The sequence below is a fragment of the Emydura macquarii genome, unplaced genomic scaffold, assembly GCF_026122565.2.
Source record: "Emydura macquarii macquarii isolate MOO-44397 ecotype Brisbane River unplaced genomic scaffold, CSIRO-AGI_Emac_v2 contig_318, whole genome shotgun sequence".
Taxonomy (NCBI): Eukaryota; Metazoa; Chordata; order Testudines; family Chelidae; genus Emydura; species Emydura macquarii.
This window is the reverse complement of record NW_027130455.1, coordinates 6,633,054-6,657,713: the sequence shown is the minus strand read 5'-3', so window position 1 is coordinate 6,657,713 and position 24,660 is coordinate 6,633,054. Positions and strand designations below refer to the sequence as shown.

General features: G+C 41.7%; 1 protein-coding gene across 1 annotated transcript in view; it reads right to left on the bottom strand.

Moving 5' to 3' along the window:
- LOC137166313 (mastermind-like protein 2) overlaps positions 1–22,109 on the bottom strand; it is a 97,574-nt gene extending 75,465 nt beyond the window's left edge. The window contains exon 1 of the mRNA XM_067567983.1: positions 20,793–22,109. Coding sequence (XP_067424084.1) covers positions 20,793–22,097 — 1,305 coding nt within the window. The 5' untranslated portion in view covers positions 22,098–22,109. The remainder of the gene's footprint in view (positions 1–20,792) is intronic.
- Positions 22,110–24,660: the final 2,551 nt, after the last annotated feature.

Sequence of the window (24,660 nt, the reverse complement as noted above, 5' to 3'; positions counted from 1 at the left end):
AATTATCAGGCCATCAGGTGGCTCAAAGCTTTACCTGTACAGCAGTTTCATTTCAAAGTTATTTGCAATAATAGGATTCAGATGCTACCTTAGTTACAGTCATGTAACACCACTGACTGCAAGACAAAGATTTTTTTTCTCCCCAAAGAATATGTGGTCAAAATAAATGGTGAGGACAGTTCTGATTTTATGGCAAATGCACATTTTTTTCACTCTCTTTTTAAACCCCCAATCAACCCAAGTAGCTTATCATCTACAGCCTGGATTCCCAAAACTAAATCCCACTGTCTGATGTATGTTTGTTCCTTGTTTATATCTTGCTGGAAGACTAGAAATAGACACTTGCAGGGCAGAAATTAAGATTTTAAAATGCCATTTTCTGTGGGCAAATTCACATCCCTGGGTTACAGTTAACAAATTTGCCTGTTTTACAGCCCCAGAAAGTGGCAGCAGAATGACAGGATTTGGCCAAACAGAAATTCCCATCACTCCTTAAATCCCATCTACAGAAATTGCTGGTGAATCAGATGGGAGGAAGGAGGAGGGAGAGGAAAGGATAAAATTCAACAATCTACATCCATCTGTTATCCATAGGCAATAAAGGTATATTTGAAAAATATGTTTACATTCAGCAATTACTAAATACCTTTTCATCTTGATCACAAAACAGTGTTAATGAATTTGTGCCATTTGTCTGTGAGAAATATCGTTTTAGCTCTGCAGAATCATCTCCCTGAGGATTTGTCGAGGCATTACCTCAAACATCACACATGCATATTTTAATGAACAGTATTAGCCTGTGCTCTACTAAGCTACAGTTCTAGGCTTTTGAAATGGCAAAGTTAAATGAGTTCTCCCTCTCCCAATCAGATACAAATAACTAAAAAGTAAATTCCTTTTCCCTGGCGGGGGTTTGAAACGAGGTGTATTTTTAAAAATTCAAACACACCTATTCTGTATTTTAAAAGTCATTTTGAATGTGCAGACTAGGGTGATGAGTCCCCGCCCTAGAGTTAGTGAAGTCAATGGAGCTATGCTGATTTACATCAGCGGAGTATACTTAGTAGCCCATTCAAATGTTTCAAAGGCCACAGGCAAAATTCTGCTCTCTGTATACCAGTGGGCAAAACTGGAGTAATTCTATTGACTTCAGTGGAGTTACTCTGGATTTGCACAGTGGTGTAACAGAGAGCAGAATCTGGCTCCCTTTGAAATAAGTATACGTTTGAAAAAAACTGAGCAGTCATAAGGAATGTATGTGTTAGGTATGCACTGGCAGAGATGCCACAAGGAGAAGGTACAGGCTAGGCTGTTCTCTCTATGAACTTTTAAACTGATACCACATGTACTGCATAATGGCTGAGTGCTCCTCTGTTCCCACTGACATATACTGACACAGATCCACATCATCACTGCTGCCTGCTTTGACTTCTCACAGTAACTTCCTCCAGTCATTCCGAACTAGAATGTGGTCCCAGGGGAAAACTTAGGCATCTCATTTTTGGCAAAGGATCTCATTCCCATGGAAGTCAGCACAGCTTTTACACCACCATTTAACAACATGGCAACATTCTCATGCATTAGACTCATTTCCTCACTGCCTTGACTTGAGGAGCAAATGCTGGAGAAAAGCCAGCCTATGCAAAGTGAAGCAAATTCTTAAACCATCCATCTCCTCTGAGATAATTTACAAAAATCCCAACTGTGTTTTATGCTATGTTATGTTAGTTTAGGGTCATTACAAATACACGACTTTGTATCATTTTACAGTCTGAACTCCCTCCACAATACAAACAAGCTGACCCAAAAAGTAAGGATTTCGGAAAAGCAACTTCAATTTGTAAGATCATATGATTTAGACTGAATTCACATCCATTTTGCCTTGACTGAAATAAAAGTAGGTGTAAAAATGCGTATAGAATTTTACAACAGCACAGTCATCTGATGGAACAAGGCGGGGCAAAAAAGGAAACTTTTGAAGCTGATCAAAGCTTTTCTTTGTAGCTGAAAACTAAAATAGATCAAACAAATGAGAGACAGACCTAAGCTGCAAAATTCACAGATGGGCTCTGAAAACCTGCCCCCACCCGCTCCAGGCTGTACTGTGGTCTGAAACCAGGCTGGAGGATACCAGAGAATTCTACCCAGAGGCCACTTCACTTGCTCTGCTGTGAACTACTTCAGCATCTTCCTCCAAAAGGGAGGGTTGAGACTAGGTCCTCAGTGTCCAGTGAGGGTTTCTTCAGCCATTCCTTGGCATATTTCTGCTGAGCTGGCTCTCTTTTCCTCAAAAGAAGCCTTGAAAATAGGTTCCATTCAGTGTTCACCTTCACAAGTCACAAAGGGCAGGCATCGGGTCATCATGGGACAAGGCAGTGTCAAGCCCAAACAATACAATGACATTTCTGGATGAAATTTGATGATGTCTTCTATGACAGTCCTATTCTGTCTGTTCTCTCTCTCTGCTGCTGCTGACAAAGTGCAGTGAAGCCTGGATCTGATAGGACTGATCTTGTCAGCAGAAAAAACAGAAATGTATTCAGAGAGTGTTCAAATTATAAGCCTACTTCCATATCATCCGTAACTCATTACGTGATCATATGGCTTTACATCACTCACACCACAACATTCTAGTCTTTTAATACATTCTTATACCACCTTCATCCCTGTAGTACTGGACAGCTTAGTAGAGAAGATTCTCCTACCAGGGACTATACATAACATCCTCCGATACACTAGGAAACACCAATCGAGGTCTCCACAAGTATAATTTAAAAGTAATGAGTTAAGGCTCTTGCGGTGCTAGAGGTTTCTGTCACCGTTACAGTGTATTAACAATTTTTAGTACTTTCTGTACATATAGTATATAAAATTATCAAATATATAGTTTATTACCCCTTCTCACTGTAGCTGAATGTTTTAAACAGAGGACCTATTCATCACTCTCTAACTAGTCCAAACAAACAGGTCTCCAGTGTTGATTGATGGATATATCAGGTTACTTTGCTGCCACTGCTGCTGTTGAATTAATTATTCCAAGTTTACTTTCTACATGATTTTCTTTTTTTAAACAGCATTTGGAACATCCCCGCTAAGGCCCCTTTACACCAAAGTGCATCTTAATGTGTAAATTACATTTCCACCCTCTTTAAGGTCCTTTTCTACTTCTGGAACAGTGGAAAGGGGCCTTAAGTTAAATAAGAATCAGGCTCAGAGGGTTTGCTTATGGTTCTTCAACAGCAGGGAATAATAAAACAAAAAACTGAAAAGTTAAGGCCTCTAGTTAATTTTGCAGGACACTGGCAATTCATTCCAACTGCCTTATAAAAATCACAGAAAGTCTCTTGGAATATTATAGGGGAAGCTGGCAGCAAGCCCTCTATTTAGGCTGCCGCACACTTTACATTATAAAAGATCCTTGCAGCCATTTTTTGAGAAGTTCTAACACCTCTACTGTTTGCAGCAAGCCTTTGAAATTCAGCAGGGACAGAGCCCTGAAGCTAGAGACAGGCCTTGCACTTCCCCATGAAATTTCATTCAAATTTGGATGAGTTATAAAAGGTTGAAAGTCATCATTTGCTTTCCGTTGCTTGTGTTCCTCAAGAAAATTCTGGCACCAGGGCAAAATAATAATGGAACATTAACATTCTGAACAGGCGGGCTCATGTTGCCACCAAACTTGGAACAGCAGGAAAAGCTGTACTGGGAACACCTGGAAGGTGCCAGAGCAGTTGTAGCATAAGGGGAGGAAAGGAAGAGAGCTTTCCCTCCAAATCTGGCACATGATCTTCCCTCTGAGGGCACCACCTGGGGCAAGAGATCTCCCAGCTCCAGGTGGGGAGAAGGGGAAGTGCAGGGCTGTAACCAAGGCTCGGTGAGCAGGGCAGATGCACAGAGCACAAATGATGGAAAAACCCGTAGGTGGCACAAATATATTTGCCTTCCCTGGGTGCTAAATGCTTCCTTATGGCTCTGAGAAACAAGCCAGGCTGGGCTTCCCACAACCACCCTCCTGATCCAACACATGGTCTCTCAGCCCTTTCCTCATGGGTGGGAGAGACAGAGCCAGGCTGAGCTCCCACTGACTACCCCCCAGACCCGCACATTGCCTCAGTATCCCATCCCTTGCCAGAGTAACAGCCTCCTCCTGCTACCTCCAAACCCAGTTCACTTTGGAGCTCTAGTGGTAGATATCTACACTCCAGTGGTAAATATTCAGGGTTCAAAACTTGCTGCTGATTCATGATGGGGTTGTTGATGCAGCTGTATATAAATAACCTGTGTTTTCCTTTTTAAAACAAACCTAGGAAATTACATGCAAAGAACGAAGGAGAAGAATGTTATTTAGGTTCCAAGTCATTGACTTGGATGGGGGCTTGCTTAGCACCTTGGAAAATCAGCTCACCTATTTAGGTATCCTATTGTGACCTTAAGTACCTAATTTTGCCCACCCCTGTGTGAAACATTGCCTTTAACCTCTGTCTCAGTTTTTTTAATCTGTAAATTGGTTACTTAGTTACCAGTTTCACAGAAATGGTGGGGGTGATTTAGTTAATGGATGTAAAATAATTTCAAAATGCTACATATTTATTATCACTGCAGTATTGGAATTCAGATGCTGCAAAAAAGGACCACCATCCTTTCTCTCCCAACTATCTCATTTGTGCTTTTTTTTGTGTGTGTGTGTGTGCTTCTAGCATAAGGTTAAAATAATGCAAAAACTGGCCATTTACCATCTGGAAACTGATATCCCATAAGACCAGCTATAACGTCGTTCTGTCACTATAAATGGCTTGCTGAGGTACTAAAAAAAGCCTGTTAGAAACACAGACACTTGTACATGAGCCCATGCACACCCCTAATATTACTTTAAGAAATGCTGCTCTTTTTCTGAGAGACTCAGGGACCCATTCTAGTGAGACTGCAACAGGAAATCAACCACTTGCTCTGCTTCAGACACATGCTTTTTTGCCCTGAGAATAACGTGCCACTTTTTTGTTCAGATCCATTGCATCAAATGCAAATTTCAAGCCAGAATTCTCTAATTAGTAGCCATAGAGCTGCTTTTTGTTTGGTTTTGTTTTGCATAGTGGCCTCCTCTGCTTGCAAGACAACAATGCAGCTGAATAAAACAATCCATTAACATCACATCCCTTTGATCACAGAAGTCCAAATATTTTTACACTCCCAGCTATCAAACCTAGAGGTCCCTACAGAAAATGTCTTAGGACCTTTCATTTCTTTTTCTTTTTTCCCCACAAATAACTCTCATTAACTATCAATGCATAAATGCAATGATTAAAGTATCAGACTAATGGTTTTTGACTCGCTTTGGATTCCATTGGTGAAAAAAAGAAAAATCCCTCCTGAATAGAGCATAACAACAGACAAAACTAATGATAACTGGCACAGCCAGGGTCCTTTGTGTCAACTGCTAATGCATGGTACACATACATCCCCAACTGTCCCCTTGTAAGGGCCTGTATTCTGCACAGTACATGACCACAAACTTCCCATTAGCCTCCATTATCGAGAGGCACACATGAACATACAAAAAGAGGGCAAATTAATGTCTCAGCTCATTCCTGGAAATGTTAAAGTCACAGAATTGCCCAGGAATGATATTTTTGGGGGCTGAGACTCCCCAGAACTGGGTAAGCAATTTGACATGTTTTTAGGGTGAAACCAGGTGTTGGTAACCTGGCTGTATTTAGTCCATGGAGTACATTTCCATGTTTGCTAAAGAGGATTTGGATATGGGTGTCCAAATCCCATGACGTGGCTTTAGAAATCACAGCCTTGATATTTTATGATTAATTTTTATGCCTTTACAAATCAAGGGCTAAATTCCTTAAGTGAATACTTCCAAGCTATTAGTCCATAACAACTGAACACATTTCAGCAAGGACTAAAAGCAGTATAAATTATTTTGTTTACAATAAAATAATAAAAATAAATAATAATAAAAATTAAAAAATAATTTGCTGCATGCAAGTGGCTATTAAAAACAACTATGATGAGCCTGGTCCAAAGCCTGCTGAATTGAACAGAAAGACTCCCACTGATTCCAATGTACTCTGGATCAGGACATATTGCTTGTGAAAAGTACTAGTCTGGACAGCGTTTTTTGGATGAAACCAGGTGTTGGTAACCCAGCTAGTGTATTTAGCCCATGCAGTAAATTTCCATGTTTGTTAAGGAGGATTTCGTTTGTGGATTACAAATAATCCACAAGTTATTTACTTATTATAAAAATAAAATTCACCCATGAAAACTCTATCAGAGGCTACTGAGTGCCAAAACTAAGGGAAGCGACATGGAAAGGTCTCCTATATCTGAGCCCAATGGAGACGGCTTCTTTCTCAAGGTGCTGGACCACATGGTAATCCAACAACACCTTTTTAGAGGTGTTCAGCTGCACAAGCGTGGAGGGATTGGATGCTTGAAGGGCTGGGGACAGAATTTGGGGACAGTGGGACAGACTTTGAGACTAGAGGGAGTGGCAAAGAGTAAAAAGTGGGGTGGAGGAATTCAATGAGACAGTCAAGGGATGTGAGAGCAAGGAAGAGAGGGCAGAATGTGGTAGGCAAGTCATTAGGCTATAATACTGAGATTCGCAAAAGGGCCATTGAATTTTGAGTGCCTAACTCCCTCAGGCTCTTTTTCAAAATCCCAGCCTAAGTCAAGAAGGGATAGTAAATATAGCTATGAAATTAATAAGAATAGATTAGTGAAACAGGGGAGCTGGCTAAATGATATAAGACACTAATTAAACAGACAATCATCAGGGAAGGGCAGGTTAATTAAATGGCCAGAGCATCAGTGTGATGCACTGTACCTCAGAGTAGCACTCTGTACCCCCCATATTCATCATTCGTATATAGTTGTGATATCTCATACAAAGCATGCCAGGAAAGATACCATATAAAGGTCATGATCTGCTGAAACTCATCAGCCAAAATATATATATCGTTAAGGTGTATTAAGTTATGAGATTTCGCGACATGGTTGTTATTGAAATATGTTGTGAGTTTGGGAGTCGCCTACTGGTAGTTCTCCAGTGAAAACAAAGGAGGTAACCCACACCCAGGCGGGTGTTAAGTGATCATTGATCAACAGGGGAAATGTGAACAAGAAAGGTACAATTCTGTAATGGAGATTGCTCAACTCTGTGACTCAGCAAGGCCCACCAGGACATGCTTGGGACAGTTTCTTTCCAGGGACAGTGTAAAATAAGGGACAGTGGCACTATCAGACTTCCTCTTTCCTCATTCCCCACTATACTGAAGGCAACAAGAACGCTGGGAAGACCAAGACTTGAACTGAGGAGACTGGTCCCAGGGTGAGAAGGAAAGTCAGCCTGCGTATTCAGGATTGCAGCCCACCTGCAACATCCAGTGGGGTGAGAAAAACTGCTTGCTCCGAATACTGCTTAGTCTAATAAGGTTTAGGATTTAGGCTGTATATTTACTTTTTATTTTCTTTGGTAAGGATCTCTGGCCTTTATGCCTACCATTTATAATCTCTTAAAATCTATCTTTCTGTAGCTAATAAACTTATTTTAATGTTTTATCTTTACCAGTTTGTCTAAAGCTCTTGGAAAATCTGCTCAGGTTACAAAGGCTGATACATGTCCACTTTCCTTTGCCAAAGTGGTGAACTAATTAATAATCTTGCACTGTTCAAGAGAAGGTCTTGAGGAGTGTAAACCGGTTTATTTCTGGGGTGCAAGGCTGGCGGCTTGGGAGATTTTCTGGCATTTCCCTGTGTATGGTTCAGGAGTGGCTCAGGGAGCCTTCATGCAGCTTAGCTGGGTTTGCCTTTGCATGCTGGTGGCTGAGTGATAACCGCCTGGAAGGGTTTGCCTCTTGTCACTGGCAAAGCATTGTGAGAGTCTAGGCAGGAGAGTTAAGGGGGCACAGTGGGCCCACTGTTCCAGGTTGTACCCCGGGGATCTTGTCACATCAGCTATGCTAGGAAGTGAAGCAGGCAGATGGTTTTGGATTTGCTCAGTTTGTGTTTTGGTTCAGTCAGTGTGGCATATAAATGGTTAATGCACCCATAAAACTCCACATTAAAGGGACATCCTTAGGTTTGTTACTGTAATAATGGAAGTTACCCATTAGCCTGGATGAGCTCCCTGCCATGGAAATATCCCATAGGTAGCACTGATAAAAAATAGGGATAAATATTTTGCAAAAGTTTCCAGAAAAAAATAGTCCCTTATTTTGCTGGAAATTTTTGAAATTCAATTATTTTGACTAGCTTCTCCCACAGGAAGGAAAGGGGATGGAAAACTCCAGAAGGATGGATGACCCTTACAATCACTCCTGGAGGAAGGATTGGTTTTTGTCTCCCCATGAAATGGCCCCATCCCATGGCATTCTCAAAAGGCAAAATGAACCAATCCAAAACCATCTGTTTGCCTTTTTCCTGGAGTAGCTGTGGTGGAAGAGGCCAAGCAGGAGCTTGCGGAGCCTCCCCAAGCCTCTTATACCTGCCACCCATGTTTTCCCTGCTTTACAGAAGTGGAACGGAGGCCCTGGACTAATTAAAAGCCTACCGAAGTCAATGGGAAACTTTCCATCCTAGGAAGAAGACAACAAATCATCCCAGAACTTCTGGATCCCGCAGCAGGCCGGGATCCTCCATGTGAATGCTCAGTTCTGAAAAGGGGAAGATCTATATAGTGAGAACACTCTTGGCAAGTAATCCTGGCTAGACCAGGCAGCCTGCTATTATTATTCTCTTCTATCCCACATCCACCATATTTGCCTTTTTCCATAAAGGGTTAAATCTGTCAGGTTCAGCACTTTGTGGTGTATTGCACAGTGCCAGATGTGTGAAACGTTAAAGAAATAAAAGCGAACACCCAACAGACATCCTGGTGCCCTGGAAGCAGTTAAATTAACACCCAGCAGGGACAAATTTGCAGCTTCAGGAACAAGGTTAAAGCTAAAGTGTTTTCATTCCTGGAGCATATTTGCAAGTGTATAACAGTAAAGATACAACTCTTAGGGCAAACTGGGAGGGAAGAGATGTATTTGGACTAAGTATAAAGAGCCAGAAACAACTCAGACCATCCGCTACGAACTTGAATCTTTACAGTTCTAAACAGTTCTGTTAATTACTGTATCTTTGCACGCCTCTTAATAGTTCCAGCAGAGACCAGGAAGACTGCATGAAAGAGGATGGTTTTTTATTATTGCCATTCTAGCTGAAGCCAGAAAATGTTGAAATTGTCCCAAGAAAGCCTGGTTTTTGCTAGGTTTAGAGTTTAGAGAAGTTCAGATGAGTTTAGATAAGCACTGCATACATTTGGTTGCTCTTCTAACCTCAACCAAAGCACTAAACCTTTAGTCATTCACCCTACACTTGGAGCCAAAGTGTGGCCCAGCTTGTGCATAGGAACATAGGAACAGCCATATTGGGTCAGACCAAAGGTCCACTGAGCCCAGGATTCTGTCTTGCAGCAGTGGCCAATGCCAGATACTTCAGAAGGAACGAACAGAACAGGACAGTGGTGTGAAGGAATAAGAGGGTGCCAGGTTTCACATTACTCCCTTGTGCTGGGTCCTCATACTGTTGGCGGTAGTGCAGGAGGGGACGGAGGCTCTATGTTTTCTCTGTGCTTGTGCAGGTAGATGGGAGTGGGGTGGGAAATGGGTGGAGTCACAGCTCCATCCCTCAATGTGCTGGTCAGCTTAGCTGTGTTGGCACATGGGATGATGTAATACTGCACCAGGGTCCTTCCCCCTTGGGGAAGGGTGAGATGTACCATGAAGAAGACTATAACTTACAGAGGAACAATCTGACTCCTATTTTGCTCCAAAGGAAGTACAGCAACACTGCCCCTTTTTCAGGGCTCAGGCAAAGCCATGACTGAGGACTTAGTTTGGACCTCCTATTACATATTCTCATCCAATCAATTTTACATTGTGTGTGTCCTACAAGCTGTAGTCCAGAGGCAGCGTAACCCAACAAATAGCGACCTGGAGAGTCACCTTGGCTCTAATTCCTGGCTCTTCTGACTCACTCACCTGGATAAACCAATCAACTGCTCACCACCTCACCCTGCCTGTACAATGGGGATAAAGATCCTTACTCATCCGCAGATCTACAACTATGGAAGTGCTAAATATTGCTAGTATAATGCTGTTAGGCTGGGATTTTCTAAGGAAACTAGAAGAGTGAGGCACTGAAATGCCAGCGAATTTCAATTGGGGCTTAGCTCCAAATTCTACCCTCCTAAACAAACAAAAAAATAAGCAACACACTGCGTGAGTTTTAAGTAATCCCACACCATTGGTGGAATAAACATTACACATAAGCCCCTTCAAATGTGAAGCCTGCTGGGACCTGACTGTCTAAGATTATGGCTAGACTGCAGTTAAAAACGCATGGCTGGCCCGCGGCAGTTGACTCAGGTTCACAGGGCTTGAGCGAAGGGGCTGTTTAATTGCAGTGTAGACATTTGAACTCTGACTGCAGCCCAAGCTCTAAAACCCCAGCTGCCAGTTTTTAATTGCAGTGTAGACATACCTTAATTGTGGCTTTATACATTGTTCAGCCAACTTGGAACTGAAACGGAGAGCATAGGGACACAACAATATCATGGGGACATGTGATGTTCTCTGTTGGACTTTCCATCCATAAACCAATGAGGGTCCATGTAATGGATGCTAATTGCCAGTGTACACTCCAATTGTTATTCAGATCAGATTACTTAATCCTTGTACGAAGGAATGCAACCAAAATGGAACTATCAGCTAGACTGAGAAGATTTCTGCTAGTCGGCATATAAAGAAAGGTGCACGACTTTCCTCCTCAAGTGGGAAGCAGCTTCTTTGAGCGCAGCTCCAGAAGCTACAGAACCATTTCTACTTTTGATCTCAATCCAGTTTAATCCCTAGTTTGCACCAGTTACCACCACCTACTCTAGGCCTCAGTATTTTATTGGTATTTAAAAAAGAATTCTCCACAATTAAAACATGGAATTTGCTGCAGTTAAATATGCTTTTTTTAAAAAAAGGTAAATATGAAGGCCTAGGAAGAAATAAGTGTTTTTATATGAATCACCCAAGGAAGCCCAATTTTGTTTCACTTAAGAAATTTCAAAAGCTAAATTAGAAGTGCAAGTTAGCACTCAGCCATGGAAACTAATGAGAATTCTGTGGGCCACATGTTAAATGTGAGTGGGCCATTATGTTCACTGCTTATGGTGTTTCCTCGTATCCAGAGTTCTAACAGCCTGCAAGTTACAATCAGCTCTCTTCACTAAAGACATGGCGTATCCATGGATAAGAAGAGTAAAAAAACCAGATTCTGCCATGCATACCAGGGTAAATGTAGACCATCTTCACCAAAACTAAAAGGCGTTCCTGTGGATTTACAGTGGGGTAACTGAGAGCAGAATCTGTCCCAAAGTCTCCATAGAACCACAGGGTAAGATGAACCACTCAAACTCCATGGATATCACTTTCAAACATACACAAGTATATACAAGACACATGGATATGCAGGAGTTATACAAACAAGCCCTTGATTCATGCCAGTGAAGTATCAAGAATAGCATTTTTGGATCATCCTCCTCATGGCTTGGCGTGAGGGTTCAAGGAGAACTTGGCTGAGATCAAGGCTCACACACTGGCCCAGAAGAGGTGCTGCTCTCAGCCTCTAGCAACTGCTGAACTGCTCAGGGTTTCTTAGGAGACGGTACAAAGCTCTGTCAGAGTTGCAAAAGAGCTCATCAGCCTCGCTGGTTAAGGACCTGGTACAGAAGAAGAGATCTAGGACATGACCAGACTAGGGCAAGTGAGGGCTAAAACCCCCAAAACAGTGACTAATCACATCCAACTTCCAGGGTTTTGAAAAGAAGAAATATACTGCAAGCCTGCCATGCAGGTGGAATAATGTCCTCCCCACACTTCCCAGAGGATGAGCCCATCCCTAGAAGGGATTATGAAACAGGTGATTTATGTGAGTGCTGACAATGCACTGAACTCTATACGGATAACACTGTCCTACTTGTATCTAAGCAGACAACAGAAGATGCACTGGGAGATCCAAGGATTTAAAGATAAGGACAACTGGTGGCCCGTATGAAGTGGTGAGTGAAGTTCTCATGACCCCCACTTAAAGTGACCCCAAGATCTGGAAGTCACTGACTAACTATGGCTGTCAGGACACAATGGCACATGCCTAGAGTTGTATGAATTGCTGTGGCGTTGGTTCACTGAGGGTTTGGTGAATTTATTCTGGTTTCTGTTCATGTGAATTCTGTCCCCTCCCATAGTGAATAAAAATGAAGAAGAGAGAAACGCAGCTGAAACTTCTGAGTTTAACATGCTTTTGGGTCAAAACCATGAGAGGAAGGAGGGTGACCTAGGACTTGAGAGACCTGGGTTCAGTTCCTGGCACTGCCACAGATCTCCTGTGTGACATCGGGCAAGTCACTTAGCCACTCTTTGCTTCAATTTCCCATTTGTAACATAGGAATAATAGTACTACCCAACCTCACAAGGGTGTTAAAGATTGTGAGGCACTCAGATGCTACGGTGTGACACTCCGTACCTCAAAGTAGCACCCCGGAATCTCCATATTCACCACTATGATATGATTATATGTTTTGTACAAAGTATGCCTTGTGAGGTATCACTCAAAAGTCTTGGTCTGTTGACCCGTAATATCCTGTTGGACTGTATGTGCTAACAGTGTACGTGAAGTTATGAAGTATTGCTATATATGTTACTGAAGAAATATGTGGTGAGGTTGGGAATTGCCCACAGCCAGCCTTTCGGTTGCAACAAAGGAGGGCCAGACTGCATTAATGGCCCATCAAGAAGTATCAACTATTCCAGAGACTTCTCAGAGGAGGCACATACACCATGAGGGCAGACTAACCCACGTCACAGCAAGCCTCTTTCTAGCAGCTGGAAGAAAGTATAAAAGAGGGACAGTGACATCATCACTTAGTCTCTCTCCCCACCCCTATCTCAACACCTGGAAGATCGCTGGGAAGACAAAGATTTTGAACCAGGGAGATTGGACCCCAGCTGAAGAGGGCCCAGTCTGTGTACTGAAGTTCTGTAAGATACCTGTACCATCTGTTTAGGGTGAGACTGTTTGAATCAAATCTTGCTTAGCCTGTGTAAGTTAGACTTTAGACTACGAATTTAATTTTGTTTCTTAGGTAACCAACTTTGATCTTTATGACTGCTACTTATAATCATTTAAAATCTATCTTTCTGTAGTTAATGAATCTGTTTTATAATTTATCTTGGGGAATCTCAGCTCAGATTACAAAGGCTGGTGCATGTCCATTCCACACTGAGGACGTGGTCAACTAAGTACTGAGCTTATACTGGCCAGACTTCTGACCAGTGCAAGACGGTATAGTTCTGGGGTGTAGGGCTGGTGCTAAGGGGAATTGGCTGAAGCCTCTCATTTGATGGTTCATGAGTGGCTGGAAAATCATTCATGTAACTCAGTTTGGTGTGTCCCTGCCTGTGGATGGCTGTGAAAGTGCAGTGGCTGTCAGAGGCTCGTAGCTTGACATCAGCATTACAGTTTGAGGGACAGCTCAGGTTGATGGATTTGAAGGGCTCAGTGGTCCCACAGTACGGTTTGCACCCCTTGGACCCGTCACATATAGTGATGGGGGTCATATAAGTACATCAGATAGAAGCAAAGGTGGTCAAATAATATTTGTTTGGTGAATCTGGGCACATATATTGTTTAATTTTGTTTTAATTATTTGATCAATCATATTCAAGAAGCCACACAGTCGATCAAAAGCTTTCAAAAATATTTGCTGAATTTATTCAGCTCTAGTCAAAATGACAGAGTTTTGCAGGGTTTCCACCCCAAACCCTATGTCTCACCTCAAGACCATTTTTCAGTGACTGGTCCATGTTCCCTCAAAACTAAGTGAAAACTTAACCTCAGACTTCTCCCCAAACTCAGTCATCCAGGCTTTCCCCAAACCCAGCCTAGGTTCACTACAAGAATCGCAAACTTCATTGAGCATGGGCTGAATCTGAGTTTATAATGAAACCTGAAAGCAAGAGATTTTGGAATTTTATTACAAGAGAGTTTTGATATGACTATACACTTACTGGTAGAGTGGGAAAAGTCCCCACAACAATGATAGAGAATAAAACACATGAGCAAACAAAACCCCAATTCAGTGCAACCTCTTCCAGGAAACCAAGAATATTTCATTACTATGGCTTGTCCCTAGAGGCTAAAAAGCATCTAATTAGCAAATCCCACTGAAAACCTGCAGTTTAACACAAAGTGACTGAGACAGACAGAGAAATGACAAGCCTTGCATTCCATTTAGCAAGCTATAGCTGATAAAGTCATGTCCAAATGCTTTTTGGGGACTTAAAATCAGAAAAAAAACCAGGGAATTATCTATTCCAGCTAAAGAACATGAATTTATAGTTGATAGCTTAGTGCCATTTGAGGTTGGAGTTACAGCAGCTCTTCATGAACTGTGCACTCATGCTTCCATGCATCTCTCAGATACAGTAATGAAGGGCCAGATTCCACACTGTGCTTTACAGTGTCTAGTATAATAAAGCACTGATTCCTCACTGAGGAATTAGGCAGACTGAAATAATAAAGTTTTATTAGCCATTGGTAATTAATAATTTCTTACTCTTACTAACGAGTGGAAAGCCTCAAAGGCAAGAGGTGAACCTCATGGAAGGAAGGGAGTGGAGCCGACACAACATGATCCTGCCCTTTACCAGATCTGTAGAATTAGGATCCTCATTAGCTTTACTGGAGTTACAGCAAGGATGAATTTAGCCCCATGTTTCCCCAAAAGTCCTTGCAGCCTATATACTTTCATGCCATGCTCCTCCATAAAGCTCAAAAAACTTTCTCCTACTCGGATCAGGATGCCTTGGCAGTTTCATGTGGTGAAACAGTTTTTAGATTACTTATTCCCTTCCCACAGAGGGCAGAAGAATACAGGCTTTAGCTAAGAAAACTTTAAATTACACTGTGGGTGATTGAGGGGAGGTGCATACATCTATGTGAGTGTGATAAGTCACTTTCTGTAAACATAATTTGCCTTTGATATTTTCATTTTTTTTATTGTACATTCTCATGTTCTGAACATGCAGTTCCCTTTCACATATGTCTTCTAGTGGGGAAACTGCTCTCCAGTCTTGGCAGTCAATGTGTCTTTGATGGACAGCTGGCTCTTACCAGCTAGTCATAGTCCAGATAAGGTCCATGTTTCCTGTGCCCTTTACTTTCCATGATTTTTATGTGAGAGGGAAGGGTAATCCTTTAAGAATTTCAAATTTTAACATGTTTTGATAAAAACAAAACAAAAAAAACCCCTCTCTTTTTATGAAGCCATATCCATGACTCTATAACTAAGGTTGTATTTTACTTTTCATTAAATTCAAAGCCCAATTTGGAGATTACTGAAGCCTCTCACACAACTTTAAAAAATAGTTTTCTGTCTCAGTTTCTGCATGGATTGTCTCCTGCTCAATGACAATTTTCTGTGGAACATTTGATGATAATCAGAAAAGGCTTTTGTTTTATATAAGAGCTTGGAAAACAAGATTTTATTTTTCCATGTAGAAAGATCTTATATGATTTTTTTGGAAAGCCATATCTCAGACCCGGCTTTGAGCAGATGTTCCCACTGTGTTTTCTATACATTGTATGTCTTTCTGGAGATTTATTACCTTTGAGTGATTTCATGAAAGGTTGTGGGACTGGTTTGTGGGGAACATCTGACAATTCAGAGAGGCTTCAACAGAGTTTACAAGCTTCTTGAGAGCTCTTGCAGCATTTATCAGTGCCATAGTAAAAGTTTTCAGAATCAGCAAACTCAACCAGGTAAATCTGTTAATCTTATCAGCTCCTGTTGCACATCCTGCAGCCTTTGTAATGTGTGGAGCTCAAATAGCCAGGTTGAAGGTGTTTACAAATTCTGCAGTCTTGGCCTAAGGAGTCTGTAGGCTCTGGCAGCTAAAAAGCAATGTATAAAGTTTAGCAGATGAACAGCATGACAATTACAAATACCGCAGGCCAACATGGATCAACAAAATCTCTCTGCAGACATAGATCCTGCTTCAAAAGAATTTCATCACTGTTCAGCAACTGATACAGAGCTTTGGAGTGATCACTCCAAAAGATAAGTTATCACTTTGGCGTGTGGATGTTCCTGCGTTCTCGTTACAAAACTCTCACAGCCTGTGCTTGCCTTTACAAAGCTTTACGCAACGCACTGTTATGGGCCAGATGACCCCATTCTGCTCACAAAACTGTGGGAGGTGATCATGAAGTCTCCCTTGCAGAAGCTCTGGCTCAGCATTCCCTATAGTGAGAAGCAGGGGTGTGCACAGGAATTTAAAGCTGACCGTTTTTGGAGGGGCACGTTAAATATACACAAATGTAAAGTTTGCGTGACCTTTCCCACTGCAGATTTCTTGGAACACCTCTGACGGGGATGCCCAGCAGCGAGGAGGCAGCAGCTCCCCTAGGCAGTGGCACTCTCCGTGTCCCTGCAGTCTGGGGAGGGAGGAAGCAGCAGGACCTCCTCCTCTGCCCACCCCTACAACTGCTGCTTCTCCTTCCCAGCTGCTAGAGTCCCAGCACTGCCGCCTGCTTGCTTTGCAGACCATCTGCTGAGGTGAGTCAGGGACTGGAGGAAGAGGCAATGCATGGGACACCAGCAGCAGGGAAGGAGAAGCAGCAGGCTGCAGCTGTAGGGGAAGGGGGAGGAGTAGCTCAACCAGCAGCCAACTGCCCTTCTGCTTCCTCCCTCCCCGAGCTGCCAGGACACACAGAGATTGGGGGTGGGGGTGAGGAGAGGGCTTGCTCCTGCTTGCCCCCCTTATGCACACTCCAGGTGAGAAGTGATTGGGGCCCTGCAAAAGTTCACATGGGGAAAGCCTCCCAAGCCTGTAGATCCTGTGAATGCACAGAGAAGAGATCCCAGATCTGCATAAGAGGGAGGGAGACATTTTGCACATATAGTTCACGCCTCCATATTGCTTGGCTGGCTCCCAGCCCTCTGGCAGTACTGCTCCAGCAGGAGCAGTGCTTCCATTGGCTATGTCCCTGAAGCTTACTCAGAAGCAGCTGGGGAAGGGATGCAGTAGGAAGCTAACGCTGCTTCAAGCAAGTTACTGTTAGGGTTTTAATTTGCATCCAGAATGTTGTCTTGCATGTTTTGCAGAAATATTCATGTTTATAAAAGTCCTGCCTGTCTCTCCTACGCTGACAGATTGCTGGAGGAGCACCATCACGGCTGATAAAGAGCCTGTTAAAATCCATCTGACTGCTAGTCTGTTAAGAGAGTGGAGAAATACTCCTATAAAGACAATTAAAGTTCAACACCTAAAGAATAGAAAGATACAGCCAAGGAGCAAGAGATCTCCTGCAACACAGAATCATAGAAATATTGGGCTGGAAAGGACCTCAAGAGGTCATCTAGTCCAGCGCCCCACACTGAGGCAGGACCAAGATCATCCGTGACAGGTGTTTGTCTAACCTGTTCTTAAAAACCTCTAGTGACAGGGATTCCATAACTTCCTTTGGAAGTCTATTCCAGCGCTTAACTATCTTTATAGTTAGGAAGATTTTTCCAATATTTAACTTAAATCTTCCTTGCTGCAGATTAAGTCAATTACTTCCTGTCCTACCTTCAGTGGACATGGAGAACAATTGATCACCATCCTCTTTATAATAGTCCTTAACAGCCTTCAAATATATTATCAGCCCTCACAGTCTTCTTTTCTCAGGACTAATTCAGGTTTTCTAAACCTTTAACATTTTTGTTGCTCTCCGCTGGACTCTCTCCAATTTGTCCACATCCTTCCTAAAGTGTGGTGCCAAAACATGGACACAGTACTCCAGCTCAGGTCTCACCAGTGCTGAGTAGAGCAGGGCAGTTACATCCCTCGTCTTACAGAGGACACTCCTATTAATATATCCCAGAATATTGGCCTTTTTCACAACTGCATCCCATTATTGGCTCATATTAAATTCATGATCCACTTTAGCCCCCTCCCCCAGATCCTTTCCAGCACAGCAGTGCCACCACCAAGCCAGTTATTCCCTATTTTATAGTTGTGCATTTCTGATCCGATTTGTGCATTTGAGTTTTTTCCTTCCTAAGTGTGCTACTTTGCATTTGTCTTTATTGAATTTAGTCCTGTTGAATTCAGACCAATTCTCCAATTTCTCAAGGTTGTTTTGAATTCTAATCTTGTCCTCCAACATGCTTGCAGCTCCTCCCAGCTTGGTGTCACCCGCAAATTTTATAAGCATTCTCTCCGCTCCATAATGAAAATGTTGAAAAGTATTGAATCCAGGACAGACCCCCATGGCACTCCACTTAGGTAAGTCCTCCTAATTTGACAGCAAACCATTGATAACTACTTTGAATATCGAATTTCAACCATCTGTGTATCCACCTTGTTGGAATTTCATCTAGACCACATTTCTCTAGTTTGCTCATGAAAATGTCATTTGGGACTGTCAAAAGCCTTACTAAAATCAAGATATATTATGTCTTCTGCTTCCCCCTATCCACTATGCCAGTAACCTTGTAAAAGAAGGAAATTAGGATGGTTTGGCATAATTTATTCTTGACATATCCATGGTGGCTATTGCTTATTACCCTATTATCCTATTACTTGTTACACTATTAACAAAACACAGCCAAAGCTGATTCCCACAGCTGGTCCCACGCCAGCTTCTTCAAACAAACAAGAACAAAACAAAAAAAATCCTTTCTGCCTGAAATTTCTCATATGCTATCTTCTATAAGAAGATGAGATTTTGGGGCAGTTTGTTGGTTTATTGACCAAGGAGTTTAGGAGAACTGAAAATGAGTTTTCAGTTGTACAAGTTTTCTAATTTATTTATTTAGATTTCTATTTTTTGTACCACCAGATTGCATCTCAAAACAGGTTGGCCTACAAACTCCAGTTTTGTTTGACCCATTTATACCTGTGCTTTCAGTTACTATTTGGAAAGTTTGGTTTTTCAATTTTCATTCAGTTACAGGATTTTTCCTCTACCTATGACAAATTCACAAGTTACCTAGCAGACTTTATACATTTGAAATATTGCTAAACCCAAGAATTCAGTCATGAGCCAGGGCCTCCAAAAATCATGACATTGACCACAAATCATGAGATAAAAAAAACCTCCAATAACATTTTTGTTAAAATTGCATTCTAGTTCCTGAGCCTTTAGGTTACATTTGGGTCACATTTTCAAGCTTTACTCTACAACCATGAAAGCTAGAAACATACTTTTTTTAAAACCAAAAACTGAGATTCTCCTCTAATCACATAACTATGGGAGCTGGAGCTTTAGGAGAAGCAGCAGCTATCACTAGACTCATGATAAACATTGCAGGAGTTTGCAACACTACATTTGTCTATTGGTAACTTTATACTGCTCCTCATTGTAGTCCCTAGGGCTTGCCTGCTTACTTGCTTATACAGTGGAACCTCAGAGTTACAAACACCTCAGGAACGGAGGTTGTTTGTAACTTTGAAATGTTCCTAATTCTGAACAAAACGTTATGGTTGTTCTTTCAAAAATTTAAAACTGAATAGTTAATTGGCAAGACTATAACCCATATTATATAATCAATAATATTAATCTCCTAAAAATCAGGCAACAGGCATCAAAGCATCTAAACACCTCATGTGCCTCAGTGAATTTTATTCTGACACCATCCCATGAGCCAAGTAAGTATTTACTAGTCCCATTTCCCAGATGAAGGGAAGCAGAGAGAGACTGATTCTCCAATGTCTTGTAATTTGTACAGCCATTTATGCAATGGTAGTGTTTTACACCCCTTTGCACAAGTAGATATGACTATCAAAGGGGCACCGGAGATTCAAATCTAGTGAGATTAAAGCCAAAATTATCAAAAAGAAGGTTGTGATTTTGAGGGTCTCCGTTTTTTGTGTCCATTGTGAGTTATCTACTTTTTGCTGCTTCCCAGTCCCAGCTCATTTCTACCACATAATAAGCCTACTGAGCCTATGTGAGGGAGATTTATTTTAACTGATGCCCACCATTCTGTCTATAAATACACACAGTTATGGGCTTTACCTTGTTAGAATTTATTTTTCCATTCTTTTACAAACAATTTTTTCAAGAAAATGAATACTTAAAAACGTATTAGGCAAAACCAGAAATAACACTTGAGCAGTTTTAGATGCTCCTTTACAAATAGATAATACAATTCCCAGACAAAAGTCTCAATAGATGTCTAAGAATCTTGTTATATCCCAACCTCTGTCCTCCCAGAAAAAACAATGACAGTTAACGTTGTAAAGATTTTGCTTTAAAAATGGCAACCCCCCCAAAAAAACACCCCCCCCAAAAAAAAAAACCTCATTAAAACATTGTGATTCAAAGCAGTCTAAATGTTGTAAGTTAGGAAATGCAGTTAAGACTCCAAAATAACCTTAACTCTGCACTAGTAGCTTTCCTGACTGGAAAGTATCCATGTAATATGCTATGGTGACATGTTACTTGTGTTGTTATTGAAAGAAAACACAATGCTGGAAACACGTCTCTCTTGAAGCTCTTAGAATTGTGCATCCACAATATGAAAACTGAACATCTCATCACCAGCTCTTGTGCGACGGATTTCCATTAAATGGAAGTGGGCTGTGCATTTCATTACAAATTGCTCTAGGCACAGTCTCAATGGGAATAACGACAGAGTGGAAAAGCCCTTCTACTGCACATAAAAGGACTGTTTAGGAAGAACCACATCTTACCTGTCTATGCTGTTGAGAGACGGGATACTGCAGTCCTGAGATCTGTTGGCTTTGCTGCATTTTCTGAAGTATCATCTTCTGCTGCAGTGCTAAGGGTACGTTCGGTGGCCGTTGAAGAGGCTGGTTTTGGAGAGGTTGAGGAGGTTGCTGCTGTTGTTGTTGCACTGCAACAGGGTTCTGTTGCTGCTGGGTATAGTGCAGAATAGAAGGCTTGCTTTGGGATCCCAAAACTGAAGGCATCTGTTGGTTAGTTTGCTCTGAGTTAAAATGACACAAAGGCTTTGTGTTGCCATGATGCTGCTCTAGTGGTGACTGAGTGTTGTTTATAAAGTTTCTGTTGAGATCCTGAGGCTTTTGTTGCATTATTATGTCAATGGGATTGCTCTGGGTTGTGGTGTTTGGTTTATACATGTAGTTATTCATCGCTTTGGACTGATTCCCATTGACAGGTACCCCAGGCATTGCTGAACTTTGTGGGCTGAACTGCTGCTGACGAAAGGAAGGGCTTGGAATTTTCTCTTGTACGAATTGTCCTGGGGAAGGGCCTGATGGGGACAAGGTGGGCCAGTTGGATGGCTGATTTTGCTGCTGCTGCTGCTGAATCAAGGCATGCTGTTGTCGGTTGGCTGCTATTTGTTTTAGCTGCTGAGCATGAGACACTTCTTGCCAGTTAGTCAAGGGTCGATTTGAGACAGAGGAGACCTGCGATGACTGAGCTTGATTCTGAGGCACCGAAGGGATTGGTGAAGAAGTGGACATGGCAGCACTGGACATAGTGAAGGCTGGTCCTGTAGAAGAAGGCCTCATTTGTGGGGAGCCCACAGGTGCCTGATTCAAGCCTGGTGAATATTCACTCTTTATCACTATTTTCTCCATCTGCAGCGAAGACCTAGCAGCGGCTCTCTGGTTTTGCTGCCCAAGATCAATGTTAAATGGCTCATCTTGTTTTATGGTGGCGTTTATCATATTTTCTAGTTCAAGGTCACTCATTGGTGGCACTGATATGTTAGTCAGTTCATTAAACAGCTCCTGAAGCTCTGGGTCCATCATCTGTTCCCCTGTATCTTCCCCATATCTGTTAGGAAAAATGTTTTCATGGGACATCTGATCATCCAAGTGTTTGCTGCAAGATATGGTTTCTCCTGGTTCTTTTTTCACCTCTTTTAAAGGCATATTAAACATGTGCCCACCTGAGTGGGTACTGTTTGCTAGGTTGCTAGTCTTTCTTTGTGATCCTTGCCCCACAGACAAGATTCCTGACATTGACTGGCTTTGGCAATTGTTAACATGTCCGCCTTGTCCCATAGAAAGATTATCACCTACTCGTATCCTCTTAATATCAAGGTAAGAGCTATCTGAAATACCATTGGGTGTCTTGTTGTTAACAGGTGATAGATTTACCACCAGCTTTCTCTTCAAGGAGCCTTGGAGCTGAAAGAAGTGGGGAGAAAATAAATAATTAGTTGACATTCAAGATCCGATCCATAGTCAAGTCAATAGCAAGTTCATAGTAATTGGATGCTTATAACATGGGACCTTGAAATATTAATTTGCAAATGCAGTAGGCTACTCTGGAAATTAGCAGACATTTGTGATACTAAAATTAATAGAATTGAAATAGATTTAATAAATGTTAAGGCTAGCAGGGACCATTATGGTAATCTAATCTGATTTCCTTTGTAATCCAGGGCATAGAATTTCACCCAATGATTCCAGCATCTACTCTAAAAGATTGGTCTTACTGGCTAGTGTAGAGTCTACGGGCCCTCTCTGAGAGAGGTTTTCAAAGGCCAAATGAGAAAGAGCCATCCAGCTCCTACTGATTTTTGGCATGCCCAGATTTACATCAGCTGGGAATTGATCCCAATGTACTGAAATATGTCTGAAATAACATTACCAGGAGAACTTTACCTTGTTCACATCCTAAATGTAAGGCAGTGGGGTTATGCCAGTGTATTTCTGGCCCACGACATACCTTTTATTATTGTACTATTTTTTTCAAATATGTAACATTAATTTATTAGGGCAAAAGTAGGCCCTAGACGTTTATTTGTGAAATATCTGCTATAAAAAAAAATACAGGCTATGCAACATGGCCCAGCTAACACTGGTCTGAGAACCATAACTGTTTCATTTCCTTATTTTTGAAAATTTACATATATAGTTTTACACGCTCACAAGCAATGTGGGCCAGATACTGAAAAATATGCACATGCAACTGCACACCTAATGTATGCTCAGCTACTATAACTGGGCATGCTTTATCAAGTATTTGTGTGTGCAAATTTCCACCATACACATACACAAATCAGGTGCATAATTCTGCACACTTTTATATACAAGCAACAAGGCAAACACATTTTTTAAATTGAGGCCCAATGTATGCATTCTCCAGGACCTATAAGTAGAATTTCAGAAACAGGTCATAACTGACTGTATTGGTTCACGTTAATGCTAATGCTCAGAACCAATATACTATGAAGGAACCTCCCAGGCATGGTAGTCTCCAAATAATTGTATTTACTAAATATCCACAATATCCAAGCCTAGCTACTTATTGCATACTGCTGCTCTGGCTAGCCTCTGCAGTACAGAACACAGTGATTGCTCCTAGAAGGCTTACACTATTAAAGAAATATGATACTAGGGAAGGGGTTGCTTTCATTTTTTCTCTTAACCACAAGTGCATTGGCCCAGGTGATTTATGATAAGATGTCATTTGATGAATGGCCTGGTTCTTAGTTTGGTCTAAGAAACGAGTGCCCATGGCAGGGTATGATATCTTGTGAACATCTGGGGCAGAAACAAAAAGCTGGCATTCCCAGATCTCCAGTAACATACACCATGTTTTTTTTTTTTGCTAACTATGGTAACTAATGAGACCATAAAAATCACATTTATGCTCTTTCACATATAGATGGCCTTAAGCTTGTAGAACAGTATTTTGGTCTGTGACCCCTGAATTTAAGGGCTTGTGTGGAGTTGTTCCTGATTAGCTTTTCCTTATCAACTTTAAGTGGACATTTATTCTGAAATGTGTGTCCATTCACAGAATTAATCAGGAAGAAACCCTTAGCTACAGTCGGTGGCTATCCTTTCATATCATTCAGGCTACTGAGTACCCCCTCAAAACAGCACGGGGAAGATACAAAAGTTCGTCAACCCCCTCCTAACCTAAAAAAACCAAAAGTCATGTTACAATGGATCATTGGCTCATTTGTGCAACAATAACAAAAAACCAACTCAAGAGAAAAACAAAGAAGCAGAAACTGATTCAAATGAAGCACCCATACCGCATATAAGGGTATATGTACTTGAGTGGTGGGAAGGGGAGGGAAAGGAGCGTAAACTACTACAGACACAAACAAGGAGGGTGCGATCAAATAAGTTTGAGAACCACTGTTCTAACACATGAGTCACTGTACTTTCCTTTGCATAAAATCCAGAAAACTACACTTCCTTTCACCATCATCTTTGCAATAAAGTTGCTTATCAGAAATCATTCTCAAGTCCCCAGACACTTCTTTATGGGAAATGGGGAGGTCCCTAGTCAAGTACATGTTTTGCTCCCCTAGGTGTTGCTGACAGAAGTGCTAAATGGATGATGAATAATGTATTCTCTGCACACAAGTGTGTTACCTGGCACTTCTGCCTTTCTTGATTTTGCATTTGCACTGACATTTTGAAACACGATTAGCTGCTTAAAATGTTCACATAGTCTCAAAGCCCTTGGGCAATGGGTCCTTATGTGATTAACAGAGTTATTGCTGGGCAGCACTGTAGTATATCCGAGACTTAAAATAACATTTGAATTAAGACAGATATAAACAATGCCACACGAGACTCCTTCAACCATGGAACTCTACAG